The sequence below is a fragment of the Narcine bancroftii genome, chromosome 1 (assembly GCF_036971445.1).
Source record: "Narcine bancroftii isolate sNarBan1 chromosome 1, sNarBan1.hap1, whole genome shotgun sequence".
In the NCBI taxonomy this organism is placed as follows: Eukaryota; Metazoa; Chordata; class Chondrichthyes; order Torpediniformes; family Narcinidae; genus Narcine; species Narcine bancroftii.
Genome location: NC_091469.1, coordinates 458,373,447 through 458,387,228, shown reverse-complemented (window position 1 = coordinate 458,387,228; position 13,782 = coordinate 458,373,447). Strand labels below are relative to the sequence as shown.

General features: G+C 40.2%; 1 protein-coding gene across 1 annotated transcript in view; it reads right to left on the bottom strand.

Annotated features, from left to right (window-relative positions):
- Window positions 1-239: 239 nt before the first annotated feature.
- The window catches only part of malrd1 (MAM and LDL receptor class A domain containing 1), a 318,021-nt gene continuing 304,478 nt past the window's right edge, over window positions 240-13,782 (bottom strand). The window contains exons 32-34 of the mRNA XM_069914667.1: window positions 11,843-11,909; window positions 495-586; window positions 240-409 (exon numbers count right to left, since the gene is read on the bottom strand). Coding sequence (XP_069770768.1) covers window positions 270-409; window positions 495-586; window positions 11,843-11,909 — 299 coding nt within the window. The 3' untranslated portion in view covers window positions 240-269. The remainder of the gene's footprint in view (window positions 410-494; window positions 587-11,842; window positions 11,910-13,782) is intronic.

Below are 13,782 nucleotides of genomic sequence, written 5' to 3'. Positions count from 1 at the left end.
AGTTAATTTGTGTTTTTTTTGGGGTGGCACGGGTTCAGGGGCCAGCAGGGGCTGTTCCTGTGCTGTATGTTTAGATTTAAAATTTGAAAAATTACAATTTACAGAGATGTGAGTTTTTCACTGAACTTTATCTTCTGGGATGTTTTATTTTTACAGAATTTTAGCAGAAATCATACTACAGCTTCAGTGGAAGAATTTGGCGCTCTAAATGGCTGTTCCTTCCACCAGATATTTTTAAGCTTGTATGCTTCATCGAAAGACCAGAATGCTTAAGAACATAAAACAATACAATGTATATACATGTTATTTACGTACTTGCTTGATTTTCTTTTCACGATTAAGATCAAGGCAGCCAGGAGACAGAGCACAAACAAACCCAAACCAAGGCCTAGCCCTGCCCACGTAGAGACTAGAGAGCAAATGGAAAACACCATTAGTAATAGTGTGAGGTTTTAGAGTGCATTTATTTAAGTTAGGTGTAATTTCTTTACCACTTCCATCTTTATTTGATGCTTGATCAGGACTGAGAGTAGCTGCTGGTCTGACCTGAATATGGCATCGATTTCCTCTCCATTGACTTGTACACCTGTGAAGCAGGCAGAAGGCAGGTGAGGAAATTATTAAGGAGCTCACAATAAAATATATTCTACTTCTTTAAAGAGCCCAGTCACAAGTAAACATTTTTTTTCTAACTACATTAGTGCTATTATGTCGCCCTCTAAGCTTTTAATGCTATTCAGCTAATAATCAGACCTGACTTCAAAGCATACAGATTAGTCCAGCTTCTTCACATTATGATTTAGTGCACATTTGAAAAAAAAATAATGCTCAAACTCTGTGGTCATGAAAGAGTTGGTTATAATTAGAGAGCATGTGAAAGGTTCAATGATGTTCAGAACATCAAAGGACATAATGTTTTGCAAGATCAGTTGGCATTCCATAGCCACTGAGCCTGTCAAGTCAATGCTCAGCAACAAGTTCCAAAATTATTGGTAGATACTGGAACATTAAATTCAATCACCAACAGATTGGAAGGATATGGATTAACTGCAGGTCACTATGTCTTACAGACAGCATACTGCTTTGCTAATTATAATGTTTAGTGAGTGTGTTGTTAGAGCTCATTTCCTTCAGTAGGGGAGGAGCACAACAGGTGAGAGATGGGCTAACATCACGAGTGCCTCTTTAAAAAGGAATTTGGATTATGTTCTATAAGTTGACCTGGGAAACTGAAGAAATGTAGAAGAAAATGAGCTTGAAGTTTTCCACTGGAGAACTTTGTGGGTACAAGATATTACTCCTGTTTTCCACTGTGAATCTAAAAGCATTGCAGGAAACATCAGAAGATGGTAGGCTCATAGAAAGCAGGTTACCCAAGAAGGTTGCACCCAAAAGGCTTGTGTGCCACGAACAGAGAAGCTTTACAACTTGATATGAATGGCCAAGGTCAGTAAATGCATCTTTATTCATCCTTGGAACACAACTGTTCTATATTCTTGACTGACAGTCAGTGCAAGTTTTTGTACTCCATGTGGGATGATGAAGTTCACACAGCAGTCTTCTGGGGCTAGAGGTGATTGAGGCTATCTACAATTTTCTCCACTGACACTCAGCAGCTTTACTCCATCCCAGCTGCAGACACACCAAAATCAACACGTAGGACTTAAGGAAAAGGAAACCACCCAGGTTGATTACTCAAAGAGCATAGAATTAACTTAATTGTGGAGACTTCTCTCTTGGGATTGTAGCTAGTGAGCACTTATAGAGCGCAAAGATGCGTTTAATAAACAGAAAATTGCCATTGGTGAGGGGGGTTACAGAAACTACTTGGTGTAGATTTTCAGGAGTCATGATATACAGTGCAATCCTGTCAAAATGTGTTATTGTTAATCAACATCTAGATCTCAGTTTAGAAGGATGAGGTGGATCTCATTGAAACCCACCAAATATTGAAAGCCCTGGAACAAGTAGACATGGAGAAGAGTGTGAGAGTCTAGGATCAGAGTGTACAGACTCAGAATAAAGTGATTTCTCATTAGAATGGAGATAAGGAGGAATTTCTTCAGCCAGGATGTCGAAAACATGTGGAACTCCTTCCACAGACTGGAGGCTGTCTTTGGATATATTTAAAGCAGAAATTGATAGGTTCTTGACTAGTAAGGGTGTTAAAGGTTATAGAGGGAAGTCAGGAAAATGGGGTTGAGAGGAAAAATACGGTATATCAGGCATAATTTGAATGATGGAGCAGACTTTATGGGGAAAATTATCTTAATCTGCTCCTATGTCACATGGTCTGCTCTACCCGCATGCACTCAAAATCTGCAAGGGAGCTACAAGAGCGACTGGATACTTAGGTCAGGAGATAGTCCTTCAGCTATTTTGAAGGTGGGTGAGGCAACAACTGGATTACTGTTACAATATTACAATACAAAATTATAATATTTCCCTCCTTAAAGAAGGATATAAATACCTTGGAAGCAATTTGAGGAAGTGTGGTGGTCTGATACCTGAAACAGACAGGAGATCTTTTGTAGGAAGGATGGATAAGTTAGGCTGAGACCAATTAGAGTTTAGAATTGCAAGAAAGGACATGATTGAACCCAATATAAAATCTTGAGGAGTCTTTATTGAAATGATGTAGATAGGATGTTTCTTTTTGTGAGAGAAGTTGTTTGAAAATAAGAGGTCACTCAATGAAGGCAGATATGGTCAATTATTTTTCTTCAATTTGGATTTCTTAGAAATTCTTCTCCCTTCCAAGTGCAGGAAGAGGTTCATTCAGTCTTCTAGCCTGAAGAATCAGTGGTGGGTCCATATCAGCAAGGTCCTTCACTTACACTGAGTATGGCTGTGGGTTTGCCCAGGTGTCCCACCTGATATCCCACTGGTATCTCCACAATGGGGAGAGGTCCTGCACTTGCCCTGAGTTCATCCAAGGAGTTCAATTGATTGTCGGACTTCCTGGCCCACTGGTGGATTCAGACTGGTGAGAAGCCCTTCAACTGTGCAGTGTGTGGGAAAGGATTCACTTGGTTATCCAACTTGATGACACACCAGGAGGTTCACACTAGGGGCAATGTTTAAATCTGTCATATGTTAAGCACTTAAATTTAATGTTGTAGGTTCGAATCGGCCACTATAAGGAATTTGTGCTTTTTCCTCATCAGCTTCTTCTGGGTGCTCCTTTTTAAGGAGTATTTTAAGGTTAGTATGTTAATTGATGCATTTGGGCAGCCTGGTCTCATGGCCCAGAAGGGCCTGTTACCATGTTGTGTATCTATAGGATAGTGGAAGTAGAGTCAAAGGTCATTTGGACATATATTGTATATGGATAAGAAAGGTTCAGAAGGCTATGGGCCAAATCCAGGCAAATGAGACAAGCCCAGAATACCAACTGTCAGCATTAACAGGTTGAGCTTATGAGCCTGTTCCATGCTATATGATTGAATGACTCAATGACTCCAACATCAGAAGTTTCAAGGGACATGAAGTATAAACATAATGCTGGAAGAACTCAGCAGGTAAAACAGTGTACTTTATGTTGCAAAGATAAAGATACATAAGCAAGGTTTCATCAAGGCATGAACAAAATGTGAGCAGGAACATGAACAAAATAGTGGGGAAAGGGGGAGGGGGTGGAGCACAGCTCCACAGGCAGGAAGTGATAGGTCAAGAGCAATGAGTTACAGTCAGATCAGCCATGATCTTATTGAATGGTGTCAGAGGGGTGTGGGGCTGAATATCTCCCCTGCTCCAAATTCACATATTAATATGTCCATAAAAATGTAGGTTGAATGTAAATATCCTTATTGTGGAAACATGAAAATGGAAAGGGCCCCTTTTAAATACTGGAACAAATTAACTTGACAGGTTGGATGACCATCAAGGTGCTATAATTAAAATCCTGATGAAAATAACTTTAAATTTTCACCGAGAATTTAGTAAATAAATTGACAAAGAAAATGTACTGAGAGAAATCCAAAGTATGCTCTGTTAGAAACCAATTTATTTGAGCATTTATATTGCCCAAATGCCTTTGATTCAAAATCCCCTTATAGCTTTTTCAAGGAATAATCAGTTTTTGTATGTTTGGTCTTGTAAGGGGGTTGTAAACACTGAAGATTGTTATGAAAGGGGTCAATTGAGGAATAAATATGCTATACCACATAATACTCCTTCTTGTTATATTCAATTAAGAGCATATTTAAGGCATAAGCTTGAACCAACTTTTTTTTTATCTAGTTGTACTGAAGTAGAACTTCTTATTAGGAGAGGATTTGTTAAAAAACGTACTTCTATGATATATTATTTTTTATATAAGCAGGAACTCCCAAACAAAGACCTTATAGATCTAGATAGAGAGGGGAAATAGTTTTTAATATGACAACTGATCAAAAAATATGGGAAGATTAATTCAAGGATTGTATGACAAATATTATTAATGTTAGATATAGATTAGTCCTTTTTTTTTACATCAGCTATATCTCACACCACAGAAATTGAATAGATTGAAATCTGATTTATCTGATCAATATTTTAGATTTGTGCAAATGTAGGATCTGTCTTACATTCAACCTGGTCTTTTCCCAATGTATGGCCTTTTTGGACAGATCTACAGAATTTTTTGGAACAAATTACAGGAATTGTTTTTCCACAAAGTCCTGATTTATTTTTATTTGGGAATTTAGAAGGTACAAGTCCTAAATTAAAATTATCAGCTTATCAATTGCAATTTAAAAAAATTAGCATTAACAGTAGTGAGAAAATGTAGTTCTGTTACTTGGAGGTCTGATACATCTTTGGGCATTTTAAGGTGGCATTCAGAGCTTCAAGTTGCATTCCTTCAGAAAAAAAATTACATATAATTTGCAAATTTGGTACCTATATATCCAAATAATGGGATTAAATTTGTAAAGATTTCCTTCCTATGCATTTAGACCTGTGAGATTCTCCTTTGAGTGGTTATGAAGAATGTGGAGATATATACCAGATTATGCTTCTCTATGCAATACAAAAATTCTCTCTTTTTTTTCCTTTCTTCTTTTCTATACTTATAACTTGATAGTATGTATACTATCAATTTTTGAAGAGGGAGGTTGGGTGGGAGGGGGTTTTAGGGATGGGGTGAAAGCCATGGTTATAATTTTATTTTGGTTCTTTTGAAATCTGTATTATTACATTAATTATCATTACTACATGTAAGGAAATATTTTAAATAAAATATTTTTTAAAAAGATTCTTTTGTAGAAGCATTTTTGATATTCCAGCAAAATGTCAGGGACATCTGGCCTGATGGATTTTAAAATCTCCAACAGGTAATATATATGCAATCCCTTGGTGGTAGTTTTGAAAATAAATTTGACAACAGTAATTTAATGTGGAATAAGATAAATAGTTCCAGTACTGAGAGCGCCAGTTTTGCTTGAAGAGAATAAAATATTGAGCCTTAGTTTTCTGTAACAGTGTTTCCACTTATCTGACACCTTTCTCTCTCAATCTTTTTCTTCCACTTCTATTTATTTCTGTTTTCCACTGTATAGCATTCTCTCATCTGAGATGATTGTAAGCCTGTCTAGTTTTCAGGTGCTCTGTCATGTCCCAGAGAATGAATAAATGAGGGTTTTGCTTTGATATTCTTTACATCTCAAATAATAATTCAGGTATAAAGATCCAGAATTATGGGGGTCATTTATGACTCATTATCTTACTCTATAATTTTACTTCAATGTAATTAAATTGTCTGACTTACATATTTACCATGTTTCTTATATTAATTTTTTAACCTTTGTTTTTATTATAAAATGTAGAATTTGGAAATGCACTGAGGTAAGGGGTTTGTATTTTTCTTTTGTACTATTTTTTTCTTTCCTAATTTTTTTGTATTATTAGAGTTTTTTCTTTAAAAAGTGTACACTATTTAGAATATGAATTGTGCATATGATTTACAATTTAAGAATCTTATTGATATACAGAATATCTTAATTACTTTATGTAACTGTACTATCTTATGAAGAATTATGAAGGGTATGGATAGGATAGATGTAGGAAGGTTTTTTGAGCTGGCCGGGGAAACTAAAACGAGAGGACACAGTCTCAAGATTCGGGGGAGTAGATTTAGGACAGAGATGAGGAAAAATAGTTTTTCCCAGAGAGTAGTGAATGTTTGGAATTCTCTAACCAGGGAAGTGGTTGAGGCTGCCTCATTAAACATTTTTAAAATTCGGTTAGATAAATTTTTACATGATAGAGGAATTAGGGGATATGGGGAGAAGGCAGGTAGATGGAGTTAGGTCATAAATTAGATCAGCCATGATCATATTGAATGGCGGAGCAGGCTCGATGGGCCATTTTTGGCCTACTCCTGTTCCTACTTCCTATGTTCCTATGTTGCTATGTAAAGAATTGTAGCCCTTTTGTTCATATCGTTTTTATTAAAATCAATAAAAATATTTTAAAAAGAAAAAAGAAAGATTTTCTTTACAAGGTGCAGTGAACTGAGATTCACTGGTGGTGTGTTATATTGATGGCTGTTCTGCCTCCCATCTACCTATATATAACCGTGGTTTCCCGCCTAAACCCTGAGCCCTTCTGAAGACCACTGTAAGACCCTACCCTGAGTTATAAAAGCATATGTTCCCCTTCCAGTCGTGAGAATTTTATTCACGCTACAATTATATTAGCTTATTCCATAGAAGATGGAAGTGCTGCTCAAGCCAGGCACGCTGCTGACAGACCCTCTGTCCCCCGATGCGGCTGGGGAGTTCATGTACTGGCCAGACTGATTCCAGGCCTACCTGAATGCAACCACAGACGCCTTCCATACTGATGAACTCAGGAGGTCTGCACTGATTTCGAGGGTAGCACAAAAGGGTACGTAGTCAATAGGAACAGCACTACATATGTTGCTGCCATCAAGGCTTTGAAGGCTCAGTACCTGAAGTTGCAAAATGAGGTCCTAGTGAGGCATTGACTCACTTTACATCGCCAGCGGCCAGGAGAGACCACTGACGATTACTTGCTGGTTCTGTAGACACTTGCCAAGAAGTGCAAATACAAAGTGGCGATGGGCTGTGTTTGTGAGGAAGAACAGATCCGGGACACTGTAGTCATGGGGGTAACCTTAAGGTAAATGAGATTGTGACTGCTTGAGTCAGTTAAGAAGGACCTGGCTAGCCACGATGAACAGGCCAAGTCACTGGAACAGACCAAGCTCAGAAATGATGACCTTGCTCGCCCAAGTGAATCCTTTCAAGGACCGGATGCTCCTGCTACCCCTGTTCTAATGGCTGCCACTTCCTGTGGTAGGGAGCGCTCCCGTGATAAGGAGTGCTTTTTCTGCTTGTTGCCCGGTTAAAGAAGCAGTTTGCTCCAGCTGTGGTAAGAAAGGACATTGGGCAAGGGTTTGCTGTGTGAGAGGAAGCCCGGGGAAATCCACAGCCTGCATCATTCCCAGATCCAATTCCAACCCCAAGCCATTGGCCCCGAATTCTCCTGAACCCACTTGCTGCGCTACGTGCCTAAGGAGGGTGGCTGCAAGAAAATGGTGCAAAAAGGCTCAGCGGCCATCTTGACACAATTCAAATTCAAACTCGGTGCCATCATTGCCAGAGGAGGAATGAAGGTGGCCATTTTGCAATACCACAAGATCAATACCATCTTACCCATGGGCAACCCAGGAAGGTGGGGGCCATTTGAGTGAGGAGTACGGAGTCTCCAGATTCCTAGTCTTGATGGTTCTAGATCAGAATAGACCTCACCAGCTTAGCAAATCCATAGTGACTGTTAAGATAAACAAACACTCTACTAAATGACTCAGACTCATGGACTGTATAAGAATACCACCTAAAGATGTATCCTAATTATCGTATATTCCTTTCGCACTCCACTTGTATTCAAGAACATTGTATAGTACATTAGTCACTCAAAGTGGGGGGGGGGGGGGGGCGCAATTTTGTAAAATACACCTGTACGTACTTGATGAATTGTGTGCTTTGGTGCTGTTGGGTCAGGACTTCCTATGTCCTTGGAGTATTCTGGTCCCCTTTCCTCTATAATGCTTTGGAATGGAGGGTCTCCAAAATCAGAACCTATATGCAGCCTCTCCACACTGATTATCAACTCTCACCTCTCTTCCTGAATATGTCCCCAGACTGCAAACCTATTGCTACCAAGAGCAGGAGGTAAACTACAGCAAATCGAGACTTCATAAAGTCAGAGTTACAACATCTACTCAATGAAAGTATCATCGAACCTAGCACTAGCCAGGGGTGAGAGCAAGTGATGGTGGTAAAAGGGGAAAACAAGTCCAGGCTAGTAATTGCCTACAGCCAAACCATTAATCGGTACACAGTTCTGGATGCTCCAGTCCATTCAGTTGCTACTATGTACAGTGACCAACGCTACTCCTCAAGAGCTCCTATTCAATTTCAAGAGAACATTGGCATCGGGAACTACACTCCCAACCTGGTTCACCACTCCTGATCCAATCCTTCTCAGAAAGCACATGAGGCGAAGAAAGACCGACCCCTTGGTTGAAAGGATGAAACTGCTCCATGCCAATCCTATGTATGCTTATGTGGAGTACCAGGATGGCAGGGAGGCACCATCTCCATCAGAGACCTGGCACCCCCATAACAGAGGGTCCATTGCTTCAAGTGCCCTATGAGCTGTGGAGATCATTCTTGCCTCCCCCAGTCAGGGCCTCGGGGAATCCGGTTCAGGAGGAAAGTGCTTCCCCGTCCACCATAGAGCTGGAGACCCAGGCCGCCTCTCCTCCCTCACAAGGGGAGCAGGAGAACCAAGGAGCCCAAGGTCCTTCCATGCTTAGGTGCTCCACCAGGATCTCCAGATCCCCAAATCGTTTAAATTTGTAGAGAACTGTATATTTTTCAAATTTTTTAAAATTTCTGAATAAATGTTCTCTGACTTTATCTACAGACCCTAAATTCTGCAGGAAGGGGTGAATGCAGTGAATTGAGATTCACTGGTGGTGTGTTATACTGATGCCTGGCTCTGCTCCCATCTACCCATGTATAACCCTAGTTTCCCGCCTAAACCCGATCCCTTCTGAAGACCACTCTCAGACCCTACCCTCTATTATAAGCTAATAAAAGCATATGTTTTCCTTCCAGTCATGAGTGCTTTTATTCACACTATACAGGGTCACAAACATCAAATTGCACAGCACATAAGCAGGACCCATGGTTCATCAAGTCCATGCCGATCACCATGGATCTACTAGGTGTAACCCTGCACTATTCCCACTTTTCCCCTTCTTCCCATTAACACCCCCAAGATTCCACCACTCACAGGCATGCCAGAGTTAATTTACAGCAGCCACTTAATTGACAGACCTGTGTGTTTTTGGAATAGGGGAAGAGATTGGAACCCCCCAGAGGAAACCTACACAGCCAGTAGAAGAAGGTACAAACTCAATGCAGATATCAGGATTGATTCCAAATGTCTGTATTTCTGAGAGAGAAATTCTACTTGCTGCCCTGCTTAACTACCCAATGAACAGATTATCCTTGCTGTGGTTTTATTCCAAAGTTATCAGTTGTCACTGTTAAATGGAAGCAACTTTATTCCTTTTGTGGAGAAGCATGCAAAACAGCAAAGCCAATCTCCTTTGGCTTTTTCTACTTCTGGACTCCACAATGGAGTCACCTGGTCCATCAGCTTTTGGTTCTTGCACTAAGTTAGATCTGACTGTGATGCTAGAGCAGACTTGATTTTTTTTTTGTAGATTTTAAAACTGCCCTAAATAGGATATTGTATTTTTTGAGTTTTTTAAATTACTTTTGAGAATTTTGAACCTTTAAGAAAAATATAATGAAGCACTCATTCTGAAGCAGAAGGAAGCCATTAAATTCACATGGCTCCTCATTCAACACAATCTATTCAGTCCCATGCGATTGTTCATTCTTTCTATTCTCTAAATCATTTTCGCTTTTGACCATCTAGATTGAAGTAAAACATGAAAGGCTGCAAAAGTCAAAACCAGGTTGACTGGTTCCACACCACTTTAAGTGCAGTAAGATCTTGAACCAAAAAAAAAACCATAAAACATGTATTGATGCTGGAAATAATCAATGAAAGCATCAAATGTTGGATATTCTCAGGTCAGGCAGCTACTGCAGAGAGAGGAACAGAGCTAATGTTTCAGATAGATGATCGTGCATCAGAACAAGGTAACAACAACAGTTTCAAAATTGCTGTGAAAGGGATGTGATGGGTTGGGGTGGAAGGGAACAAAAGAAATGTTTTAATAAGGATAGGGACCAGGAGATGCTCAATGACATAAATTTTGACTGGCTCAAACTGGCAGATATTGGAACCGGGATGCGAGAGGTGCTGAGGGCACTAAAAGGCTCCCTTCCATGTCGGAGGTTTGGCTTTAGAGCTCAGGTTGCCAGTGGTTTGGACTGGACTCAATGTGGCTACGGTGCAGGAGTGCTGGAGGTGAATCTACGGACCCTTGGTGACGCTGGGGGAATTCTCTTTTGCTTCTCTCTCTTTGACTGACTGTAAGAGGCACTCAGGCAATTCCTGCCAATGGCGAATCTATCAGCCTTGCAACAGGCAAAAAGAAATTTCATGTAATATGACACTGTTTTATTACTATGACAATAAATTGAATCTTCAATCTTGAAAGGGTGGTGAAGGCTTGTTAATCATGCCTGGGCAGTCTCAACAACATATGAATAGGAGGAAATAATTGAGATCAAAGGAGGAAAATAATCAGAACTAAAAGGTACAAACACTGTAGTGGCAAGAAATCAGATGGATGCGATTAATCAGACATTTATTGGATCATTCTGTATCATTCTCCAAGCTGTTTCAATGCATTTGAACAATGGCAATCTTCACAAACAAATGAAAAATAACCCAAATATATTCTGATCAATCTGGCTAATGCTGTAATGTTAAACTGACTCCCAAAACTTGTTCACAGGTGTGCAGGTTAGGTTTATCTTATTTTCTGACCTCATGAAAGACTTGGTTAAATATGAAACGAAGAGCCGAATAGTTGAGGTGAGGTGACAGTGACATCAGGACAACTTTAAACTGGTTTCCTCTGTCCACATGTGCCTCAGTACTGGTTGTAGAGTTGAAACATTTCCTGTTTTTTTAAAAAATTTCATAGGAGGGAATTTTAAAGAAATATAGGAGAAGGGATGAAAGGACTGTTGTTCAGAGAGATGGAAAGAAGAAGACATTCAGCTTGGCCATTAAATTTTTTCCCATTTAATTGTTAGTTTGTGTGTGTGTGTGTGTGCGTGAGTGTGTGTGTTGGCAGGGTGGGAATGGAGGGGGAGGAACAATTCCTCTCGACTTACCTGCATGCCCTTTGTGAGAATATCACGAAACTCTGGGCAGCTGTCCAACTCATAATTGCTAGGAGAGTTGCATAGGCAGTGTTGGAATTAAATCTTGCTTCAGAGAATGCTTCAGAACTAGCTTAAAGTACAATTACAGATTTCATTCTTATCTTATTTGTGAGTCCTCTCACCAAATAACAACAAGGGGAACATTTTAGAAAATGTTGAAGAATGTGGAAATTATTGAGCTGAGTTGCTAGTATAACTCAGTTATGATGCTTGCTTGCAAAATTGTCAAAATGTTCTCTTTCTTAAATGACATCTGTAATATTATAGCAACACAAGAATACAAACCACAAACATTTGGATTTGTAATGAGAAGAACAGATGGCTTTGCAGCATTATGCAATATACTGTTGTCTGATAATCTGCATAAGTGACACAGAGAGATGAATGATGACATTTTAAATTACTCATTACGCATTTATGAAGTGCCCTGCAATGACTACATAAATACTTACTTGCACAGTGCAATTCTGTTAACAATGATACATGTTCCTCCATTTCTACAATAGTTACTGGGACATTCTGTAATGAGAGTACAAAATTGTCAATGCCATTAATAAATTAATCTCTAAAGCCATAATCCACAACCCTTCTCAATGAAAACACAATCTTCACATTTAGTACAATATTCCTCATGTCCTTTAAAAAGGAAGATGTTGTTCAACGCCATTTGTTTGTAGGAAGTGGGGAATGCCCTTAAATTCATTTATCACAAAATACCTAGTCCTCTACAAACAGATACCTGATGAAAGATTTTGGCCTGAAACATTGACCATCGTTGGCTTCCCATGGATGCTGCCTGACCCACTGAGATTTTTATGTATTTCAACTGTGCATGCAGCGTAATGTCCAGAGTATAGCATTATGATGTAAATGAAGATCAATTAGTACAAGCAAGGGTAACAAGTTCATTGAGAAGCCCATTGCTGCTCGTGCGTGCTGTTGCCCATTGGTGGTTGCTCTAAAGGTACTTTCCCAATGGGAGAAGGGAAAAGAGTGTTTGTCCAGGGTGCGATGAGTCCTTCAGCATGTTGGCTGCCTTTTCTAAGCAGCGTGAAGTGCAGGTGGTGACCATGGAATGGGAGGGAAGCTCTGAGCTGCATTCGCTATCTTCTGCACTTTCTCCTGATCTTGAGAAGAGCTCCGATATGTTTTCGGTGGTGCACTCGTATAAGTTGTTGAGAAACAGTGGGGGGGAATTAGAATCAGAATCGGCATCAGATTTTATGGTCATGAACATGTCACAAAATTTGTTGCTTTGCAGCAGTATGACAGTGCAAACATTTATACACACTCCTTACAAAATAAAGAGAAATAGTGTATGGAAAAGAGAAAGACAAAATGAGGTAGTGTTATGGTTCATCATTCATTCAGGTATCTGATGGCAGATGGAAAGAAGCTGTTGTTGTGCCAATGCATGCTCGTCTTCTGGGTCCTGTACCTTTTTCCTGATGGTAGCAGAGTGAAGTGGGCATGGCCCTGAGGTGAGTGGCTGATTTTTTAAGATACTGCCTCTTGTAGTTTTCCTCAGTGGAGTGCCCATAATGTTGCAGGCTGAGTAAACAATCCTCTCGGTTTTTTCTTGTACCCATTGTTCTAGGAATTAAGGAGCCCGATGGCTTGGGGATAAAAAAAAGAACTGTTGCATAATCTGGATGTGTGGGGTTCAAATGCTATGGTACCTTCTTCCAGATGGAAAAATGGAGAAAAGTTTACAAGAGGTGTGTATAAAGTCCTTCACAATGCTATTTGCCTTCCGCATGCATCGTGTCTTGAAGATGCCCATCATGGAAGGAAGCGAGACCCCAATAATCTTCTCCACTCACTCCACTATCATCTGCAGGGTCTTACAGTCTGAGGAGGTACAGCTCCCAATGCTCAGGATGCTCTCGATACATCCTCTGTAGAATGTAGTGAGGATGGAAGGTGGGAGATGGACTTTCCTCAGCCTTCGCAAGAAGTAGACGTGCTGCTGGGCTTTCTTGGCTATGGAGTTGGTGTTGAGGGACCAGGTGAGATTCTCCGCCAAGTCCACACCAAGAAACCTGGTACTCTTGAAAACCTCAATGATCATGTGTCATTCATCAGTGGAAAGTGATCCCTCCGAGCCCTCCTGAAGTTGACAACCATTTCTTGCATTTTATTAACATTCAGATACAGGTTGTTGGCTCTGTCCCACTCCATTCGTGACTGAACCTCTTCTCTGTATGTTGACTCATCATTCTTGCTGATAAGGCCCACCACGGTCATATCGTCAGCGAACATAATGATGTGGTCTGAGCTGTGTTTTTCTTCACAGTCATGAGTTAGCAGAGTGAGCAGCAAAGGACGAAGCACATCCTGGGGGGGGGGGTGTGGGGGGGGGGCTCCCGTGCTCAGTATGATGGTCTTGGAA